General features: G+C 56.1%; 1 protein-coding gene across 6 annotated transcripts in view; it reads right to left on the bottom strand.

The window, feature by feature from the left end:
- Window positions 1-2812: 2812 nt before the first annotated feature.
- The window catches only part of SIL1 (SIL1 nucleotide exchange factor), a 93929-nt gene continuing 74359 nt past the window's right edge, over window positions 2813-22382 (bottom strand). For 3 of the 6 annotated variants that reach the window (XM_050713561.1, XM_035562868.2, XM_035562869.2), the window contains 4 exons: window positions 7106-7202; window positions 4967-5131; window positions 3383-3484; window positions 2813-3276 (listed from right to left, as the gene is read on the bottom strand). In XM_050713561.1, the coding sequence (XP_050569518.1) occupies window positions 2926-3276; window positions 3383-3484; window positions 4967-5131; window positions 7106-7202 (715 nt within the window). In that variant the 3' untranslated portion in view covers window positions 2813-2925. The remainder of the gene's footprint in view (window positions 3277-3382; window positions 3485-4966; window positions 5132-7105; window positions 7203-22382) is intronic. The other 3 variants (XM_050713562.1, XM_035562870.2, XM_035562871.2) reach the window with 1 other exon arrangement.

Below are 22382 nucleotides of genomic sequence, written 5' to 3'. Positions count from 1 at the left end.
TGTCTTCAGAGAGCTTCAGCATGCTTTTTGGTAAGCAATGCCAGGATTTTTTTCATTATTTTAGGTTTTTGCTTCCTTTTAAGACTATGTTCTTCCTCCACTGTGTTCCTCTGACAGTTTGAGGGAAAATGCCAGTGGGTGTAATTATTCATAAGCTGCTCGCCGCGGCTCCCCGCCGGCTCTGCGCGGTGTTTTTCTGTTACAGTGCAAATATCTGCGCCGCGGCTTATTTGCATCTGTGCGGTGCTTGCAGCTGGGGTCCCCGCCGCTGGAGCAGCTCACACAGGCACTTTGGAAAGCAAAGATGGGGAGGGGGAGGCACACACCAGCAGAACTGGGGGCTGCTTTCCCTCCCACCACTGCGCAAGGAAGCCCTTGCTGCAAGCCCTGTGCTGCTGCAGCAGGGCTGGAGGCAGGAGGTGGGCGAGCTCCAGCCCTGCGGGTACCGGGCAGGACCCTGCACAGCGCCGCAAAAGCTGAGCTTGTTTCCACATAAACCTTTAGGATTCTGGAGTTGGGTTGGTTTTTGGCCTGATTTTGGGGGCTGAGCACGGAGGGCTGTGCCAGCTCAGTCGTGGCTGCCTCGCCCCGGTGCAGAGCGAGCAGGTGGTTGCGGTGGCGCTAGGCCAGATCCCTGCATTCCCCCGCCAGCATTGCCCGAGGACTCAGGTTCACCCTCCCCAGGTGGTGATTGTGATCAGATTTTTATTTATTTTTACTGCTGCCTACAAACCAGAGCTCCGGCAGGGCTGGCTGGGAAAAGCATCGCTGGAAAATGAAAACAAAAAATCATTTCTAATCCTAGCAAAGCAGCCCAAATCGAAACCCAAAAAGGGAAGGTTAAAAAAAAAATCGATATTTGTAATTAGCCCTACTACTTAGCACTGACAACTGACAAGCCATTAGAGGTAGCCAGAAATACTTTAGCACCGAGAAGGGCTGAGAGCCTTGCAATAGCCTGATCAATGGCTGGCCCTGCTGCAGGAAGGCGCTGCCCCACTCACACACCTTTGCACACCCCTTTGCACGCAACAACACCCCCCCCCCCCCCCCCCCCCCCCCCCCCCCCCCACTGGGCTGCCCCGGTGCTGCTGCAGGGCTGGGCTGTGGGACAGGACCAGGCCGCCTTTAATTTTTATATTTTTTAATATACTCTTCAGCCCATGGGTCGCATGAAGCCACCAGCTGCCCTAGAGCGGGCACAGCAGGAGTGAAACACTGCCAGTGCCACAAAGCGATTCTGAACCTGAATGTGGGCATTAGAAGCGCTCGGCTCCTCCCCGTGCTGTGAAGCAGGCCGGGATGGCAGGGGTGGCCGCAGCACCAACCCCAAGTGGGGGCTGGCTTCTTGGGACCCCAACATCCCTGTGGTGCAGGGGCCGGGGCTTCCCCATGGAGAAAGGCCATCTGCAGCAGCTCAAAACCACGTGCAGGTGATGAGTCAGGGCCAACATGTGCCACCCAGGAGACAGCAGGGTGATGTTCCTTCCTCTCGTTCCACCACGGGCTACGGTGGAACCAGGTTGGTGGCCGTGGGGACCTGGTGCCCATCCCTGAGCACACGGCATCACCGTGGAGCTCACCGCGACGTCCTGCGCTGCAGGACTCGGGGGGGGGGGGGACTCGTTCTTTATGGGGCAGTGGCTCAGAATCTCCCTTTTTTCAAAAGAGGATTCAGAGCAAGGAGGGGCTGATGTTAGACAGACAAAATAATGAACAAATGTCGTTTTTATAATGTTCTTTGCTGATGGTGGCAGTCACCTGCAGGCCAGGAGGTGGGCAGCCAGAAGCATGGGTGAGATTTTTGGTTTCTTCCTCATCTGGGGAAGGACACGGAGAGGGCAGGACTTCTTCCCTGAGCTGGCGAGGAGAAGCCCAGCCTGGGTGTACGGGGGAGCTGAGGGCAGGGAGCTGCAACTGGCAGGGGTGCAGGAGGGAGCCGCACCACCCCACACGGAAAGGAGGGGTCGGAGGAACGGTGACCCTCTGATGGCCAGCCGGCAACCTAGAATGGGCTCAAGTCTACCTGCTGCATGTCACCCATCAAAAACCTTTGGCTGTGAGCCTCAGTCCCTAGGAATCGGCATCTTGGAGCCCATCTCCAGAGACAAGAAGAATCTAAGCAGCAGGAGCGGCTGGTTTTTCACAGGGCTGTGAGCTCCACCCACCATCGCCTCCTGGGAGGGACGGAGCTGGCCCGTGGCCGCACCACGCCAGGCCCTGAGGCGATGCTCTGGCACCCCGAGCGCCCCCGACCTGCAGGTCTCCGAGCAGGGAGGGCCTGGGAGCTGCACGGCAGGGTGGCGGCGTGGCAGAACCCCGGTGTGACCAAGGGACCGGCGAGTCCTGCTCCGAACGAAGGCTGGAGCAGAGGGCCCCAGAGCCCCTCGCCCAGCGTCTCACGGGAACACCACTTGGGCCTCCCAGAGGAGCACAAAACCCAAAAGCAGGCTGTGCTCGCCCAGTGCTGCGATGCATCATGCAGCAGCACGCAGATCACAGGCACTCTGCAAGCCACCGCCAGGCCAGACCGAAGGCGGAGCGGAGCTGCAGGAACAAACATTTCCCCTCGCGCAGCAGCTCTGCCCAGCAAGGACAGACCCAAACCCCTCAGCACCCCGAATAGTCCTGCAGGACGCGCTCAGACATTTGCATTAGGGACCCGGCTGGAGGACGACAGGCAATGTAAGGCGAAACTCTGCCCCTGCCCCTGCCGGGCACGGCCCTCTGTGACCAGAAGCATTTCATGTGAAAACCAGCACGCCCCTGACACTCGCTCTCACAGTGACGCCGCTGGCACACTTGCGCAGGGTGGGGTCTCGGTTAGCCCAGCAGTTTATTCAGAAGTGCCTTTACACAGGAGCCCATCAAATGCCACGCCGTTGTCCTGAATTAGCTGCAATGCAACTGAAATTACCGCGCTTTTCATCCTAACTCCTGGATGATGGTGTTGACGGAGCCGAGGAGCTCCTTGAAGTAGCCGTCCTTGTCACCGTCCCTCTGCTCCTCGGCCGCCAGCTCCTCGTACTCGCTGCGCAGGAGGCCGAGGGCGGCGCTGAGCGCCCGGTCCCCGCGGTAGCGCTCCCTACAGAAGGCCATCAGCACGCCCAGCAGCTGGAGAACCTTCTCCCGGGCGTCGTGCTCCGGCAGGGCCAGCAGCTTGGAGACCACCACGCACCAGTCCTGCTCCACCAGCGCCGGCACCAGCTTGACTTGCCGGTACTGCTGGATTTTCTCTTCCGTTTGGTCGCCGTGCTGCGAGTCCTCGAGCAGCATCTGTGGGGAAGGGCAACAGGCAGGGGGTTGTTTACCATCCGTACTGGTTCACTGCTCCGGGAGGGCTGCCTCGCAGGACAGCGGGCTGCACGCCCCAAAACCCCACCTCGGAAGGTGACCTGCGGTGGGAACACAGGGGTGGCCACGAAGTGGTGGCCCTGGAAAAAGCTCTCGGTGCCTGGGGATCCTGGTGGCATGGGGAGGGGACTTGGGGGAGAGAAGACCTGTAAGGCCCTCGGGCCTGCTGCTGCTCCTAGCTGCCAGCCCCCGGTGATAAGGGCCATGTCATTAATTAGTCGTGATTACCGCGGGGCTGCTCGGCTCAGGCTGCTGAGGGAGGCTCGGGCTTCTGCGGGGCTGGTGGGCAGAAACCAGACCTGCAGCGCTGGGGAAGGGAGAGGGCAGCCCGTGCACCAGCCCCGAGCAGCAAGGGGACAACACTGTCCCCAGGGGCCACCTGGGTCCCCAGGGACGCCCCTGACCTTTCCTTCAGCTGCCGAGGGACTTCTGCTGTCCCCGGGGCAGCTGCTGCGGGCAGCTCCATCGCAGGGCTTTACCCCACTGATGGGCTGGGCACAGGGGACAAGGAGGGACAGCACCAACATCACCCTCCCTTCTCCTGGTCCCCGAGAGGGCTACTTGCTAAACTCCATTTGTACATCAGCCATGCAGGGCTTGTGGTGAAAAAAATGGAAGCAGGAGGCAGAAAAAAGCCACTCAGACCCTCTGCTCTCTGTGCTTTGATGCAGGGAGCTGGCACCCACCACAGCTGATGTTAGTTTACGATTTTAAAACCAGATTTTCACCCAGCCCACTCTGAATCTGCCGACCCCACTTGGCCCAGCTCCGCTCCCTGCCAGGCTGGAGTTTTCTCCCATTTTCTCTGCAGGCTCTAAAAGCGCGGGGGCTGTGAGTTACTGGCTGGGAGGCGGCGCTCCCAGACCGAAGGGCAGTGAAAATCATTGTTTTAACATAAAACCGAGAATCTGTAGGGCCTGCAGATTGCCTCCAGCCAGAGGGAAGCTGGGAACAGATGGGGCTGCCAGAGGTACGGCTGTAAAACGTGCCACACGAGCAAACGGGAGAGGTTACGGCAAAAGGCCCACGGCCCTTCCCCTTGCTGCAGGCAGACAAACAGGAGGGCTGCACGTTAGAGCCAGCACCTGGTAAGATTTCAGACCCACCAAAATAATTTGCACCTTTACAAAATCTCCTGGAGAACAACTGTTTCAAACCACAGACGGTTCTCCTGAAATCCGAGCGCTGCGGCAGCGATAATCTGCAGGGCAAATTGGCTATAAACAGCGCGAGAGTGGATTTAATTTCCATTCTCTGGAGTAAGGGAAATGCGCAAACTAAATAACAAACGATGGCAAGGCAAAGCGGTTTTTAAACTGACATTTGCAGCAGTAATCCAAGGTATTGGGAAACAAACCAGTGAAGGCTGCGGGCTCAGCTCCAGAGCAAGCCTCGAGGCGGGCACAGCCCCCGCCAGCAGCCGGGGGCACGGCCGTCGCCGCTCCGCGGGCTCTGTGCTGATGGCAGCAGCCCGTGGGGAGCGCCGCGGGCCCAGCTCGCGGTTCTCCTGCCCGTGTCCCTGCGGTTTGCTTTACGAACACCCCCGGGAGAACCGGCGCCGTCGGTTAACTGCAGAGCAAGGTTGGATCCCACCGGCCCAGCGCCCCCTCACCTTCTCCACGATGAGGTCGTAGAGCAGCGTCACCACACGGACGTGCAGCGCCTCCGTCCCCTTCTGCCTGAAGAGGCCCCGCAGGACCTGGAGGCCGCCCAGCTTGAGGAACTGCTGCTGGGCGTAGGGGAAGTGCCTCAGCATGGAGCACAGGGCGAAGAGCGCCTGGCGGGGGGAGAGAGGTCCGTCAGCCGCCCGGCCCGGGAAGCGGCGGCACGCAGCTGGGAGGGATGTCCCCTCCGGGTCCCCAGGGGCACCTGCCTCCCCGCCCAGCCCTCGGTGCCGTCCACCCGCTCTCCCCAGACCGCCACTGTCAGCGTTGGGCCTGTGGGCAGCTCCTGGACCGACCCGAAGCCATCGGGTCCTGCAGCTCCCTCCCGCCAGCCCTCGGTACGGATGCTGGCTACGGGCTAAGATGCCAGAACGGGACAAAGCAGGGCTGGAGGTGACCTGGGCGCCTGGGGAACGTCCTCTCCGCTGTACCCACGAGGACAGAGGACAAGCTCGTGCTGCTTGCCAGGAGCACACGCCGCCAGCAAGAGGCACCAGCGCATGTGCACTTGTCTCCGTGCCCTTAGTAGATGGGGCTGACACCGAGGAGGCAATTAGGGGCCAAGTGACTGATTTTGATGACCGAGGTTCCCAAAGGCGACAGGGGAAGGGCTCGGCGAGGTGCCTGCGCTGACAGCGCCCTCGGGGCAGGGCCGTGGCCGTGCAGGGACAGGGAGCGGGGACCTGGGCACGGATCCTCCCCTCGGCTCCTCGCCTCAGCACCGCCAGCGACCTGCACGGGGGCGGCCCCTGCCCCCCGCTCGCTCTCTGCGGACAGATCCGAGCTGACAGCCACTGCTCCCCCAGTCCCGTTTGTTCCTATTTTACATCTCTTGAGTTGCCTGCGGTAAATCAGCGGATGTTTCCATCTCCTTTTTTACCGTAGGCCAAAGGACCGGGGAGTGGAGAGATGCACTTCTGGCCTCGCTGCGAGCATCGGTGCGGAAAAACCCAGGGGCTCGGGCACCGACCGGGCATCGGGCTGCTGGCCTGCAGGGAGGCTGGGGACAGTACGTGGCACGGGAACCCACAGTGGGAATCAAAAGCTTTTGTCCTCCTGGAAAAGGAGATTCAGCTGTGCCCTTGCAGGCTCTAGCAATGCCGCCTGGAAAGGCAGACTTCACCAAGCTCATCTCTCGCTTTTCCCCAGCTGCTGCCAGCAGGACACGTTTGGTCTCTCTGGAAAGAATCAGTCCATACCCACACCAAGGGTTTGGGGAGGTGCTGGTGGGGACGTCTGCACCCCTGCCATCATCTCCTCCCCAAAATGAGCAGCGGGTTGATCCCCAGGGACTCCAAGGAGGAGTTTCTGAGCACGCAGCTCCCCGTGGGGCACTGCTCCCACATGATTCCCCACGGAGGTTCCCCAGCCTGGCCCAGGGGGAGGACATTTGCCACAGACTAGAGAGGAACACGTTTGTGGGCGCTCCTTGTTCAAACATCGGCAGCACATCGCTGTTTGTCCAATAACAGGTACGTGGAAGATGAACACGAGAGCTGTGAGTTCCCTTACCCTGCCGAGTTCCCTCTTGCAGAAGGTCACCGTGTTAAGTGGTGGGACTGGATTTTCAGAAGACGACAGAACATTTTATGGCCAATAAACACCGGCGGCATCGCACGCTAAGGCAAGGCTAATTAGATCTCATGCTCCAGGGAGCACACTGGGGACGGCGGCAGGGAGGCGAGCGAGGAATCCCCCGGCCCGACGGACAGCGCTGCACATTTGGCCGGGGGCTCCCCGAGCTGCTCGCCTTGCTACAAAGCCTCCGCTGCCGGCCACTGCCGGCGGCAGGACGCGGGGCTGGCTACGGCAATTAGCTCCTTCCAGATGTCAGCTCCTGCCTTTGTTGGCCTCTGAGCTCTGTGCCTGCTGCGGGCATCCCCGCCTTTCCTCCCGGCAGGGCTGCGGCATCCAGCCCGGCCCCCGAGGTGGGGACGTGCACCCCTGCCTGCAGGAAGGCTGGGACCCACCGGGGTGCCCTGGGTGAGCAAACGCCCACCCAGTGCAGGTGTGGTTCCCTGCAGAGTGTGTGCGTCGAGGTCCCCATGAAAATGGCTGGACCCAGAGGTGCTTCTCTGCTCGCTCACCTTCTTCTTGACAGCCTGGGGTTGCTCCGTGGCTAAAATGACCAGCAGCTTCTGCAGCGCCCCGCCCTCGATCGCTTCTACCTGGACTTTGGGGTTACTGCAGAAAAAACACACACAAAAGGCAGGTCACACACGGGGACTACAACAACAAGGGGTGGCTGAAGCGATGGCAGCGCCCACGGGGACATGCTGGGCCATCGGTGCCACCCCGCCGCGTGCCCGCGTCCCACTCCTCTTCCCGGCGAGGAGCCCTCCCCTGCGCTTCCCTCGCAGCCCTCGCTCCATTAACCCTGCTGCTCCGACGTGCGTCTGCTCCTTAGCAGCCTTTTGTCTCGCTCCTCGCCTTCCCCTTCCCGCACGCTCCTGGCTGCCTGTTAATGTGCTGGTTTAGTGACACGCTGCTCTGCCGTCGCGTGCCCACGCTGCACCGCAGCCGTGCTCCAGCCTCACCTGGGGAAGGACCTGCTTGGCCCCTGGGCCTCTGAATCACAGCCTGGGCTCCCCACCCACACATCTGCATCGAGCGCTTCTCTTCAAGGACTACAAAAGGCAGAATTCATCCCTCTGTCTGAAAGAACGAGGCTAACATGTCATGGCTAGGTGCGAAGGGCCACCCCAGCACCGCACCAGCAAGGCGATGCCAGGCTGAGCTGTCCTGTCCCCCTGCACCTCTGCTCCGTGCCACTTCCAGAATGCCTCGAGGGTGGCAGAGAGGCTGGACGCCACGGGCTGGATGCTACGTGCTCTCTCCTCGGCAGGGCTTTCAGAGTCAGACCACAACACGCTGGCTGCCTCCAGCCCTGGTCCTGGGTCTCGCGCGCTCCAAGGAGGACCCAGCACTCCAGCCTCCGCTCGCCTCTGAAGCAGCGATTGCACCGCATTAGCCCAAGGTCAGGCCTCCCTGCTACGGCAAACACCCACAGCTCTTACTGCCACGGAAAGCTGCTGAGCAGCTAGCGCCGAGAATCGTGCAAGACATAGGAGATGGAGGGAGACGGGGTCATAAAAAAACAAAATAGAGGAGAAATGGGCTTGGTAGGGAGCAGCCTCAAACTAAACCAGGCTTTCTGGCTTACAGAAATGGAGCAAAAGCTCACAGAAATGGAGCAAAACGCTGAGCTCGGCTCTGACAGTCAAGGTGCTGGGCAATGCCTCCCACTGCTTCTCACATCACTGGAGTCACCCGCAGCGTGTGGGCCCCCGCAGTATTTTCCACCTCAATACGGTGGAAATGGTGGCTGCGATGGCATCGCCAAGTCAAAGCAGGCGAATGGCATCAGCCCCAAACTCTTCAGCTGCCCCAGGCCCAGGGCAGCTCTGTCCCCGAGCACCACCACTGCCCCCAGCTCCAGCAGTACCGGCGGTCGCAGGAGCAGCCCCAGCCCCGCCAGCGAGGGTAACGCACGGGGACGTCCTGCAGCATCAGCCCGGCCTCAGCGACTTCTCCCCTTTCCCCAGGGCGAAGACAGAAGGAGCACGACGGTGGGAGACAAAGCACAACTCTCTCAGAGACCTGTCTGACAAAGCCCAGCAGGCACAAGGTGGAGTGTGGCACTCGCCACAAAAGAGTCACAAAGAAGGAAGATCCACCCCGGAGAAGCGAATGAATCCTGCATCTCCCTTTTGTGCGGATGAGTTTAAAAGCCAGACGTATTCGGGGCTTTTGAGCAGGCTCCTTTGGGAGCCCGGAGACACAAAACCCAGACAGGCTCTGCTGCAAGCCAGGCAGGGGGAGGAAGATTTTTTCCAGCTCTGTTTTTTCAGCAGTGACAGCTTTGGTCTCCACCTTTCCGTGTGTGGGGGGGGCTGTGTTTGTTTCTGCTCTGAGCTTTCCTAGCGAAATCACGGTGCGGAGGCCTGGGTCCTGCCTGGCACATCAGCCAGGCTGCCTGGCACACTTTCAGCACCGGGGCTCCATTACCGGTAAGGGTGCGAGCGCTGCATTTCCAGCTTCCAGGGAGGAGCTGGCAACTCTGACATGCAGAAAATACAACTTCTGATCCTAAAACCCCCTCAGATTTCACACTGAAGTTGCTCTGGGCAAGGGAGAGCAGAAGAAGGCTGCAGGCGGGCGCGTTTCTGAGCACAGCTGCACTGAAAGGAGCCCCTCGTCTGCTGGAGAGCTCTTAGGCCATTCAGGGAAAACTGGGGTACCGAGGTTCTTTTGTCACATCTCCTACCTAAAATAAATAATAAAAACCGCACAGCAAGGGATATAACTGAAAAATTGGTATGCCTTTTAATGCTTGGCTGGTCACCTGGAGTATTAGATCTAATTAAAATCTCTGAACCATGGCGATTTTGCCAAGGAGAACCTCGTGAGGTTAGGAAGCCTTCCTGGCTGGTAGGTGTGCTGCTCCCTTTTCAATGTTTCTGTTGTTTAATGTCTCTACTATCAATAGTCCACTAACAAAAAGCCCATTTGAGGGTTTTGGAAATTCAGCACAGATTTGTACAAATTACACTGTCAAGCCCAGGGAGAAGCAGCCCGAACAAAATAAATACAATGAGACAGACCACGGACTGCTATCACAGGAAATTCAACCTGTGCTAATCTGTTACCAGATAAGGGGATGCTGGCATCAGCAATGAAATCTGCTGAAATGAAACGCTGAGGCTGGGACGGAGACGGAGCACAGCCTGTGACGAACACCCGCAGTTCCGCGGGGACGGCCGAGATCTGGGTGTCCGCAGGGGCCGGGATCAACCAGCCCCAAACCTGGGCGAGGAGCAGCCTCCACAACGGGGGGACCTGGCACGAGTGCTGAGCTTGGGCTCCTGCAGCTCCCCACCAGAAGACCCCGCACGTGCTCTGCACAGCCCCGGTTTGTCCTTGGAGGAGGGAGGTGCACGGACCCTCTCTGATCATGGGGCCCCTCCTGAAATGGACGTTCCCTTTACATGTGTCTGAGGTCTCGTGGCTCCATCCATCCATCCATCCATCCATGTGTCCGTCCGTCCGTCCGTCCGTCCCTCTGTCATCCTCTTCCTGAAGAGCAGAAAACCAAGGCTGGTACAGACCCATCGCCCAGCTCACCCACGCAGGAAACTGCCTGTGTCCTGCGGTGGGGGTTGTGCTGGGGTTAATGGGCCTGACACTGGTCTTAATGGGCCCACCACTGGTGTTCACGTTGGCTGAGATGTGTTGAGCAGGGGCAAAGAGCCTGGGGAGACCAGCAGGAACCTGCATCACCCACAGGTGCCCATGCCATCATCTCTGAGCAGCTCCTGTGAAAGCTCTGTCCCTTACAAGGTAGGCTCCTTGGGCAGGTGACCCTGAGCTCCTTGACACGTGGGTCATCCATTCGTCCATCCCAGATCATGCCAGGGCCTCTGAACTGCTCTGACACGGCCACCAGACCCTCCCAGCAAGGATCCTGGACACCACACCCCGTTCCCCAGGGCACAGTCTGTGGTCTGTTCTCGTCTTCGTGCTTTCACACCCCAGCCCAGGCCAATTCTGCATCCAACACCAGAGAGCCCCGCCGCCTGCAGCCCTCCGTGGTGCTGCCACCTGGTGCAGTGACCTCTGCAGAGGGCTGAGCTGCCACCAGCACTGCCCCACGCTGTCACACACACCGCTGCAGGTAGGACCGGTCACTTTGGCCACAAGACAATATTTATGCTGCCTCCTTCCTGAGCTCCTGGAGCTGTATCTTTGCCTAGCACGAATTTAATGCGCCATTTTATCAGCCCAGCACATTCTTGCTCCCTGTCTGGAGGAGGGTGACCATGCCCTTTGGCTGAGGGAGGAAAAACAAAAGCGGGGAAAGAAAGCAAAGAAACCCCCTCCACCCGAGCCTGCCTGCTGCAGAAGGAAACACTCCGTTTTCTGCCAGTTTATATTTCACTACGCTGGAGTTATAACTTCCCACAAGGGGCCAGGCAAGGCCTGTTTGCCAAAACACCGCAAGCCTCCACAGCACGCAGAGAGAGGGAGAAAAGGCATTAACAGCGAGCTGCGATCAGCTCCGGCCCTGGGCAGGGCAGGGAGGCTGGGGCAGCGCCTCAGTGCTGGGTGGCCAGCCCTGCCCTGGGGGGCACCGAAGGCAGGAGCCCTGGCAGGGACCTGGCCTCAGCCAGCAGCCATCGGGTCAGGCTGTTTGCTCCGATCTGCCTTTTTTTTTTTTCTCCTAAAGCGTTTTGTGGAAGCAGCAAGGCTGTAGGATGGGGCTGACCGGCCGGAGGAGCCACCAGTGAACATCGAGGTGCAGCTGGCAGCAGGCTTTGGGGCCGGGGCCGTTGCTCCTGCACATCCAGCACCGGCTTCACCTTTGCTGTTTTCACTTCACATGGAAACAAACAGCTCCTGTTGTGCTGAAGAACGGATTTAACAGCCCTGTCTGTTAAGGAATACCCTCCCGCTATCACCTTGCCCAGCCTTGATCCAAGGGTGACCCAGAACACACGTGCACAGACCCAAAGGAGACTTCTCCAAGTTTTTCCAGAGCGCACATTCGGAGGGTGTGGGAAGACTGAGAAGCAGCAGCAGAGCCCCGAGGCAACAGCGGCTCTCCAGTTAGACGGGAGCTTGCAATACAGCAGCAAAATTAGATTTAAATTAAAAAAAAAAAAAAGAAAAGCCAAGCGGTGTGGAGGGGCTCGGGGACTCAGAAGCACAGAGCAGGGCGGGCAGGCAAACGCCCTCATCTCTACTGCTCTGGCAAGGACACACAGAGAATATTTATTTCTCGGGCTGCTTATTGCCAAAGTGATGCACAAACTGCGCAGAGCAGAACGGAGACCCTAAAACAGGGCTGCCTCCTTGCTCTGAGCCTCCTGCTGAAGCCAGACCACAAAGAGGTGAGGGTGGGGGAGAGCGGAGGGGGTGCTTCTGCCCTGCCTCCCTGCCGAGATGCGTGGGGTGCTGAGCGGGGCACCAGGATGCGTGCCCTGAGCTCAGGCTTTGATGAAAGCGCGGTGTGGTGGTGAAGAGGCATGATAATCACCGGGCTAGACAGCACTTAATGGGTCTCTTGTCTCTTCAGAACCAGCAGTCTGTGATACCGCGTGGGAAATCAAAGCCAAGGATCAAAGTCTGTGAAGCAGCCTAAAAAATTTAGTACCGTCTATTTAGCCTGTGCTACAAGCGAAGGATCAGAAACAGGCAGGGAAGCAGTGCAGCTTCGCTTGTCCTCCCCAGCATTTGCTCTGCTAACGAAGCACACGACAGCACCCCAGCCCTCTGCTCGCAGGGGAGCGACGTGGTTGGGGGCTGCGACCACTCCAGGGGGCCTGAAACACGGCCCTGAGCCTCGCGGGGCTCTGGTGCCTCTCAAACCTGGCTGAGAATTGGAAAGGTGCTGGAAAAGGTCATTTCTGAGAGCACTGGAAACTGAAAGCTACACAGGCAGGGTCACACGTGAAAAGGCCAAGAACTATTTTCTGAGAGGCCTCTGCGTTTGGAGGCTTTCTGACAGCTCTTGTGTGAATAATAACGTTACAATTACCCGGCCACACAGACACGGACAACACTGGCTGCTACAACAGCAGTGTTTAAAGGTTTGTCTGGGAGTCAGTAATTCCAGCCTTGACTGCAGCTGTAGGTCTGTGACTCTGAGTAAGAACCGAAACGAGATGCTGGATGACGAACTGCTTGCTAATCCCTCTGCAGCTGGATTTTGGGTTTTAGCTTTAAGGGAAAAAAGCACTGAAATGGTCTAGGTGAGAAGTGGCACATGCAGAGCGCACACTTTGCCACTGCGTTCCAAGCACTGGCTACAGCATGAAATATTCCCCTCGGAAACGACTGCATCGCAGTCACGATGAGCTCAGCCACAAATGAAGTCCCGTGCTCCCAAGGGTCCCCAGGCGGTGGGAACGGGCCAGCCGAGTGCTCCCACAGCCCTCCCACAACACTGCACACTCCGCTCCTCGCCTGCTGCACGTGGCAGCTCCAACATGGCTCTGAGCCCGCAGCTCCCCCGGTACGTACAGGTTGGCCACGTCCCGTTCTGAGCTGTGTTGGCAAGAAGAGACAGCTCAGCGCAGGGAATCGTGCAGCCCCCCAAACTGGGAAACACCACCCCGGCTCCGCCGCAGGATGCCACCCCAGCAGCCTGCTCCTGCCACGGCACCAAGCACACGGCGCTGAAGCGCAGAGGGGTGAATCTCTTACAAAAATACACATTCAGCACGGAGACTTTCCACTATTGCAGAGTCTCACGCTCTGGAGAAGGAGGTGGGATGTCTGCAGGCACGGCGGGAGGGTGCTCAGCCAGCCCCAGCCCCGGGCAGGCCGCCTGCCCCCCTTGGGAGCGAAGAGGAGGCGGCGGGGAGCACGCGCACCCCGAGGCCCGCGTGCGGCACAAGTGCCCCAGAAAGGCTGTTCTCTGAGCGCCGGCCCAAAGCCGAGCTTAGCACAAAGGCCTTCAGAGGTATAACTTAAGGAGATTAAAAACCACCCAGCAAAATGGAGCCCTAAGTAGTTGTGCCGATCAAAACAGAGCGGAGAAGAAAAGTGGGGGTGAGGGGGGACAACCTGACAAAAGGAAAACTAGGTTTCAGTAGGCAACACAATACAACAATTTCGTATGAAAGATGTGAAGCATAAAAGAGATGTTAGATGTTCAAAAGCGCAGAACATAGGAGAGACACAAAAAAAAAAACCTGAGAAGATGAAAATCTCCACTTCAATGCAATGCTGCCTTCTCACTTTCTACCAAGCCAGGCGCTCATCGCGGTAGCGGGGGAGCAGCAGCGTCCCTGCGAGAACAACGTGTCTCAACGTGACATAATGGATTACATAGATGCAAGCGTGGTTTTTAATGAGCAATTAGGTTATTGAGTATTTGTTGCTAAGAGGAGAAAAGAACTGCAGAGAATAAGTTGGAGCTGAGTACGTGATTGTGTGATTTTGATGGGCTAATGCGATACTTAAACCGAGGGAGCATGATTCATGCCATAAATGCAGAAATAGCACGAAGAGCGCCTGGGAAAGGTGGGGAACCTTGGCTTGCTACCTGCGTCCCAGATAACAAGCTGAACTGTCTCTTGGTGGTGTGAGCCCCGTGATGTCCCAGCTCAAGGCAGGCAGGCTATGAGGTCCTGCTGCGGACAAGACCACCGTGCCCGGACTGAGTGATGTGGAGTTGAACCAGGGCGAGCTCTGCTCTGATTTGAGCTGGAACATGGCACTTACCCAACGTGAGGCCCTTTGCAGAGAATTGAGGAACGAGTCCCAGCTCCATCACGAAGCAGAGCTCCTTTACGTGGTGATTCCAGGGTCGAGAGCCGCCAAGAGCCCTGCATGCCCGCTGCTGGCCTCGGCGAGGAGCCCGGAGTGGGCGAAGGCAGGCAGGCCGGTATTTTGGAACAGGGAACAATTAGACAAGCTGCAGTGCCATAATGTAGCGTAACAGATGGATAATTAGATTTACACAAAGAGCTGTAAAAGTAATTAAATAAAGAGATGGCATGGTGAATCTGAACACCCCTGGGACGCAGCGCCCCAGGTGTGGGGTGCCAGAGACCAGCACCCGCTGGGGTCACCGTGAAGCGAGGAATCACCCAAAGCACAACAGCTTCAGAGAGGGGCCAGGAGAAGGGAGAAACCACGCCTGTGGCAACGGAGAGCTGCAGCGAAGCAGTAAAACCCCTCTTGCTCCTCACTTCGCCATGCAGCAGACTAGAAAAGCGAATACCGGGTGTGGACAATAAAATCTTAGGTGCCGTAATAAAATCAGCTGCGGCAGGTTGTTCCGCTAAACGCTCACAAACAACAGCACAATGGGCTGTGTTATATCTGCAGATATAAAACAAAAAACCAGGCTGGAGATCTCACACGGCAGCAAACCAAGCGTGGGCAGGAAAGCCAACATCTCGGCACGGGTGAGGCTCCTGAGGACACCCCGGAGGATCTTCTCCCGACCCTCACACCACCTTCTCCAAACTGATGGGCTTCGCAGGGTGTTGCTCACCTCCAGCTCCCACCGACGCCAGGGCAGATGGAACCGTCAAGAGCCTCAAAGGCGAGCTCAGCTGCCAAGAGTTTAATCAAAGACCCACCACCGCTGCTGTGATGAAAAGCTTTTGGATTCTCGGGGGGCTATCAACTTCATCCTGTCAGCCCAGAGCAGGAAAGGAGATGAAACAGCTCCTTGAATGTCAGCACACCTTCCCTGCCCTGCTGATGGTGAAGGACAGGCCCTGGCAGCCCGCTCCGGAGCGTGTCATGATTTAGGGGTGCACGAGGGGCCTCATGCTCCCTCCACAACGAGCAGGGAAACGCCATTTGCTCCCTTCCAGCACGATGTGTGAAATTACCGATCCTTCTCGGTGGGTACGAGCAAGTGCTCCAGGGTGCATGGAGAAGGACATCACAGAAACTCCCCTCGGTGCTCAGTCATCCAAAGTGATGCTTTATACAGAGGCGTAAATCAACCTTAAGGCTCCGTGTGCCATGCTTACAAAACAATATGCATTTCTGAAAGCCTGTTATTTTACTGTAGGTCAAATACATCTCGTTGCCTGAGGATGGGTTTTGTTTCATCAGAGGCTGCACTAATAAAGAGTGAGTGTCTTTCTATGAGGGCAAAACTCATTTACTTCCACGTAATTTAGCCATAGCCGGCAAAAAATGTCTTGATTTCTTTTCAAAATCACAACGCAGCAAGGAACGAGAACAATATCGCAGGATTAATACCATGTCCTTGAGTTCATCCAGTGCTTTTCATCAGAGACACTTCAGAGCCCTCCCTGATTTATAGGAAGCCCAAGTGCTACCAGGAGCACCGGCAGCAGCCCCGGGATGCGGTGGGAACACCAGCTCCTGCGCCATGGCCGCTGCTCACCCCGCGCTGCTGCCCCACTCTCTTCCTTCTTCACGCTCCTTTTTGACACCGCGTAGCTCTGGTGTGACAAACAGGCGATGTCCCCGCTGCAAGCCAGTGCCCACGGCACCAGCCATCTCCTGAGCTTGGGTTCCCGGTGCTGCTGCTCCAGGTCACGGCTCCCAGGCTGTGCAGTGCTGCTGCGGCAGCTCCCTGCATGCCTCCAGCCTCCAAATCTCAGCTGGCCTGGGGCGGTGGGGAAGGCAGGAGCACCCAGCAGGTCCCTCTGAGCTCTGTGCTGCTGCTGAAGGCCCCCTGAGCAAGGCCTTCTGAAACAGCACCTCGCAGTCAGGCAGCTTTGCAGCCCTGCCAGATCTGCCAGGTCACACTGCATGCCTTGAATTACTCTCTAAATTACTCGAACAGTTACACAAAGCCTATTGCCATGCCTCAGGTAACACAAAACGCTGTAAAAAACCTGTCTGAAAGCACCACGAGAAGAAAGCCTCTGTGCTGCCCGCTGGGCTCCTAGCACTTGGGCTTGTACCCTCGAGTGGCAGTGAGCACCTGGAAGGTGGCTTGAGGCTCAGACCTCTGGTTGTTACTCTATTTATTTGTTTGCTTGCTCATTTGAGCTGATTTTTCTTTAAGACAAGTGTTAATAATTTAAAAAAAAAAAAGCATTTGCCTGGCTCGTCCCTGCTGGGACCGCCAAAGGAGCGCACAGGCTCTCTGCAGCTCCTGCAGGAGATGCGAGCAAAGTGTGAGAACAGGCACTTCGCTTCCCTCCCTCCACAGCATCTCCGAGCCGCACTGTCCTATTTTAACCCTGCCATCTGCTTCTCAACTCTCTGCATTCCTCTTGTAACCGCCGAAGATATTACATTGCATCAAGCAAATCCTTCCAGCAGCTACCACCCTTTCTGCCCCAGAGCACCTCCCGGTGCCGCATCGGAGGGCACACCACCGCTGGCTCCCGAGCAACGATCGGCTGATCACTTCCACGCCTGGTTTCCATCTCTCCCACTCGCTCTAAATGCAAGGGGAGATGGTGGATCACAAGAAGAATCACACCCATTACAATTGTCATGTTTTCAACTTTGGCTGTTCCCAGTCCCACTGGGTTTAACAGAGTGCTATTAGAATCATTTTAAACTAGAAAACTAGATTTGTTTCACTGAGTCATAATTCAGAACCGAGACTCTGCTCCATTTACAAAAGCAAATCACCATCTCGCAAATGCCAAGCACAGAGAATTGCAGCTCCAAAAGAGAAGCCTGGGGAACAGTTCCAGCAGGGAAAAAGGAGATAAAACTGAAAAGCTGCATTTGCAAACCCTGCAAACCTGTATTATCATTATTATTTTTTCTAATAAACACAAAGTGTGACCCGTGGAATAACAGTTCCCAGATAAATCCAATGAACCAGTTCTGGATCAAGGGACTTCCAGGCATTAACAGAGGGAGAGCGACAGCGGGGTTTTCCATCCCAGGAGCAGCACTGTGATGCTGCAGGGCAAGACCACAGGCTCTTCAAGCCCGTTCCTGGGTGGGAAGCCCTCGAGGAAAATTTGGGAGTGACAGAAAGCACCAGTAATTCTTTCTGCCTTCTGATTCATCCCTACTCAAACACCCACATACTATGGCAGAGGAGGCTGGAACTGCTACATTTAGGATGACATTTAAAATCAAGGTTGTGCTGCTGATGGTCATTAAAAATCCAACAGCATTTTTCAGAAACAAGTGGGTACTCGCATCGGTGTCCCTGCCAAATATCAGCACAGCAGTAATTTTTCTTGTAGCTTCAGTTGAAAGATAAAGGAAAATTGCACCCACCTATAATTACTGTTATTATTGTTGTTGTTGTTTTTCAAACATTTACTATGTACCTTTCTATTTTCCAAATATAAAATAAGATAGAGACATTCCCCCAAACCTTTCTAAGTGTTAGATACATCTCACTTAACATTAGACACCTAAAATTAAGATATCTAGCTTCACTGAGCTGCCTGGGCTCCCTCGGTACCATGTTCCAATCTGCAGTCTGTACATCCCCAGAGAACCAAACTGTTCCTGGATTTCCAAGGAGCCTGCCCAGGCTAACCCAGAAAGGCAAGTCTACAGTCAAAAGCTTTGGATTGGCTCTACAGGGGTCTGTCCCTTTTTTTTTTTTTTTTTTTTTTTTTTTTTAAGTTTCGGAGGAATTTGGTCACCAGCAGTGAGCAGAAAAAAATGACCTACCCTGTGGGAGTTGGGTCTGTCTTTGAGTCCTGCCTTACAACGATGCTTTGTCTTTTGGAGGCATCTCTCTCCTGGTTGGAGATGGAGCCTGGACACTTGGCTCAGGTGGATACATGTGGGAAGACTGAAGCTTGGTGGCGTGGAGCCCATCTTCAGAGAAAGGGCACTGGAAATAACTAGGAATGCCTGAATCAAGCTGTCAAGGAGTTACAAGGACCAAGCTAGCTACCAAAATACGTTAATAAAGCAATGAATGAACATCCGTATATAAAAAACAAAGAAACACAGCTAAACTGAATGCTCAGAAAGGGCAGGAGCAAGGAGGTGAAGCACTTTCAGAAGGGAACATTCTGCATAAAAGATGCAGTGGAATAAGGCACTTACGCAAGAAGAGGGGAATTTCAGTAGTGTGTCCTACATCAGTGGGATGGAGACAACAGATACCTCGACACAGAAAGCCAACACGCCAATTAAGTTTTCATGACCTTAATGGCATAGACAAAAAACCCTCCTCTGCCATGGTGGAGGAGGGAGCCGACAGATGGACTTAGCCTGGGAATGAAATGGTTAGGAAAAGCCAGGAAGACCTTGAGATGAGCACTGCCTGTGTACTGGAGAGCAGTCGTGGGTACCAGAGGTACGTTCGCCGGGACAGGAGCTAAGGGCTTGATCACTGGGGCAGAAGAAACCTCTGAGGGCTGAGAGCCGCCGTGGAAGATGTGAAGCCTGGATTCAGAAACAGCTTGAACGTGAAGGAGGAAGCGGGGTTCAATTTATTCAACACTCTGGAACTGTGGAAAGACATACGCTACCCAAACGTTAGCTGCGATGATCACTTCCCACTGTCAGACGTTGTTAGGAGAGGACAGGAAGGTGACACAACCAGAAGTTCACACGTGCTGCGAAGGCGCAGAACGAGGGAACACTTGCCAGGATTGCCGGGATGGTAATACTCCAGTTGATCACAGCCTAGTAAACAAATCTGGGTTTGCATTTCCATCTGTCCTTTACTGCATTGGTCAGGGGAGGAAAGAGGGCAGTGATTGCCCCTCGGAGCCGTCACGGACACGGTGCAGACCGCCGGGTGGTCTCTGCCTGGTGCTGGGGGCCGTGGGGTGCTGTGCCGACCTCCAGAGGCTGCGGATGCTCAAGGGAACCACTTCAGAAACCAACGGCCCTTAACTGATGCTTCCTGCCTGGACAGACATTCGTCAGGCCGCGCAGGAGCACCAAGGGTGTCCCCTTGCCAGCATCCCTCAGCCCAGCACGCGGCAGTCGCGCTGATCTCAGGCCCTTCATGCAGGGGAGGCTGCCACGGCCTCCAGCTGAGCACACAAACCCCGCGAGATGAGGAGCCGCCTGTTCCACGCTAATGACTAACGACACGAGTGCATCATCCTCCCTTGGCCATCCCCTGAAGTGTGAAAGTCTGGCCTCCTTCCCGAGCGGAGCTGCTGTTGCTTCCCGCAGACAATACCCGTTAGCGACTCGTGATGAAGAGATCAGGATCCGCACACCTCCTGCCTTCCTCTGTCCTTCCTTTTTTCCCCCCCAGCAACAAGGGCACCAGCTGGAAACCAGCCCAGGGAGGATCTGTACGGCCCTTTCCCCTCCCTTGCCGCGCTGGCTGGCTTTCTGCCTTGCCGCAAAGCTGGCGGCACCAAGTGGCACCAGCAGCGCGGGGTGAGACGTCCCACCAAGTCAGCACACCGACCTGCCTCCTTTCTGCTTCCTTTCTGCCTGCTGTACAAAACCTAGGGAAAAACAATCTCAGTTTGATCTCAATTGATCAATGTGAAATTCAGCAGTGGATCTCATCTGTTCTTCACCCCCAGGAGGGATCGCTTGACAGTAGGGGTAGGAGACAAACCAATTATCACGTTGGGAAACAGAACTTTGCTTTTTGTTCAAGTCCATCTCACAAAACTACCGTGTAGCTCAAATTCTCTCCCTTTTGTGTGCTTTCTCTGTAAATTCCCCAAATCCGGCACAAATCTTCCAGCGTGTTTGCCCTGGGATAAATCTGGGCAAGCTCCCGGTCCTCAGAAGCTGATCCACGTTGATGTCCTTCACGCCGCGCTGTGACAGCACGTCACATAATGCCTTTGACAATCTGGGTCCCCTTATTTATGGCAATGGACCTCCGTGTTCCACAGCACAAATCTGGGGCCGTACAACTGACTGGGGGCACATTACTTGTTCTTGAAATGTAGGCCACAAAGCCACTTTAGTTCTGCTTTTGCTTGTAAATCAGGGGCTTACATATGTAATTGGCCTAAACCGTAAGAGCAAACAACAGCAGTGGTAGCACAGTGCCAGCAATTATTCATGCCTATAATAAATGCCTGTAAAATTGAAAGCCAGCCTTTAAAAATCTGGCTCCTAACTGCACATACGAAAAAGACAAAAAACTCATTTGCAGGGCTCGGCCAGTGGAGTTTTTGATGTGGGGGGAGAGGCTGAGAGGGTTAGGATATGTTTTTTTCCTTTTTAATTCTTTAAAAACATCGCTCACGCCTACGTTTAGGTCAGGGATTATTTTGGCTGCATTTCAGAGTTTTGGAGTAAACCCAGTGACGTGCACGGAGGACAAATCTGCCGTGCGTATTAACAGAGGAGATCTTTGGGAAGGAGCACAGCTGATCCCCATCCCTCGGCAGGCAAGAAGCGGAGAGCATCCGTCACAGACCGCCTTTATCCCCGCCGCGGTGCTGAGCCAGCAGCGAGCCTGCCGATGAGATGTCACCAGCTGGAAGGGACTTACAGCCCCTGCTGCCCCCGGCCCCGCGCTCCTGGGCATGCAGTGCGAGAGCAGCCGTGCCGACCCGGAGTCCTGGGCAGCTCCCACCCGTCAGTGACGGCATCCTCGCTGATAAATCACGAAGGATGGAAGGTCTTAACAGATCGTTCTTTCTGCTACCCATATTTCTCACCCACAGCAGCCCCTATAAAACTTTGGCAGCATGTTGCTCAAAAGCAACGCGGTCTGCCCTGCTGGCAAAGGGAACAGGCGTCTCCCACGGGTGGTCCTCACAAGCCCAGGGGACAACATTGGGCTGCGATTCTGCAACCTCCAGACCCTGAATTTCTTCAACGATCAGCAAGGCTGGCAGGTGGCAGCACCGCCAACAAATGGAGGGAGGATGGGGTGACTGCCAGGGAGCGGAGCCGCAGCCCGGTGCGCACACAGGGAACGGGCACCTCACTGCGCTCACCCCAAAAGCAATGCGTTGTGTTCTCCTTGGTCACCTGCCTTCACATCCTACAGATGGCCTTCCACGCACATCCCTCAGGGGGGCCAGGGGATGGCCAGGGGCTCCAGGGCTGGAGGGTCCCGCAGCTTTGCCGGCCCCGCGCTCCTCCAGCTCGTGACTTCCCCAGCACCCATCGGGCAGAAGCAGATCTCTCCCGTGCCAGCACCAACGTGGACCACACCACAGGAGCAAGGACGTTTGACTCGTGTTGGGCCTCCCAGGTCTGAGGAGCCGAAGGACTTCCTTAAACACGGAGCATGTTTCACATTTCCCTTGGCAGCTCTGATTTTTCCCGGCTCTAAGCAGTGGCTGAGCATGAATGGGGAGAGCCCTGCAAGGACTGCTGCCCCTCTCTCCGCCACGCAGAGCTTCCCCTTTAGAAACGGTCTGTAACTACCAAGTTTCAAGAGCTTCTGAAGGGAACCACATTCATCATAGCTCAGAAGGGACCTTTTGGCCTAATCCTCACTAGAAAAACTGCCACAACGATCCTCCCATCTCACAATTAGCAGTGACAGAGACTTCGCGATGCCGGGCGATGCGGTGCTGCTATGACAACAGGACCCGGAGACTTGTTACGGGTCTCATCGAGGGATAACGAGCAATCACGGCTCACGGAGAAGACAGATATCAACGAGGGCCGTTGATATTGAGACGTTTCCCTGGCTCAGGCTGGGTTTTTGGTGAGCCTGTAAAGGTTGGCTCGCGTTGTTAGGGCACAGGCACCGCGAGTAAAACTTCTGAGGACGGGCAGATTCCTGGGGAGTACAGATGAATATTCATGAAGGAACTCAGTTTGGGAGAGGAAATGAATCAAGTGTGACAAATGCTGCCTATTAGGAAAAGAGGGTGGTGCCTATTTTTAGTGGAGTTAAGCAAACATTAAGGCTCACTCTCTAAGAACTCCAAATAATGCCACTCGCCGGCTCTGCCTCCCCATCGCCGGGGAAGAATTTAGCAGCATGTTGCCACAGCCAAAACCTGCTCGCCTGAACAGAAGTGTTCTGATTTA

The sequence above is a fragment of the Cygnus atratus genome, chromosome 14 (assembly GCF_013377495.2).
Source record: "Cygnus atratus isolate AKBS03 ecotype Queensland, Australia chromosome 14, CAtr_DNAZoo_HiC_assembly, whole genome shotgun sequence".
Classification (NCBI taxonomy): Eukaryota; Metazoa; Chordata; class Aves; order Anseriformes; family Anatidae; genus Cygnus; species Cygnus atratus.
The sequence above is the reverse complement of the archived record's forward strand: the minus strand, read 5'-3'. Positions and strand labels throughout refer to the sequence as shown.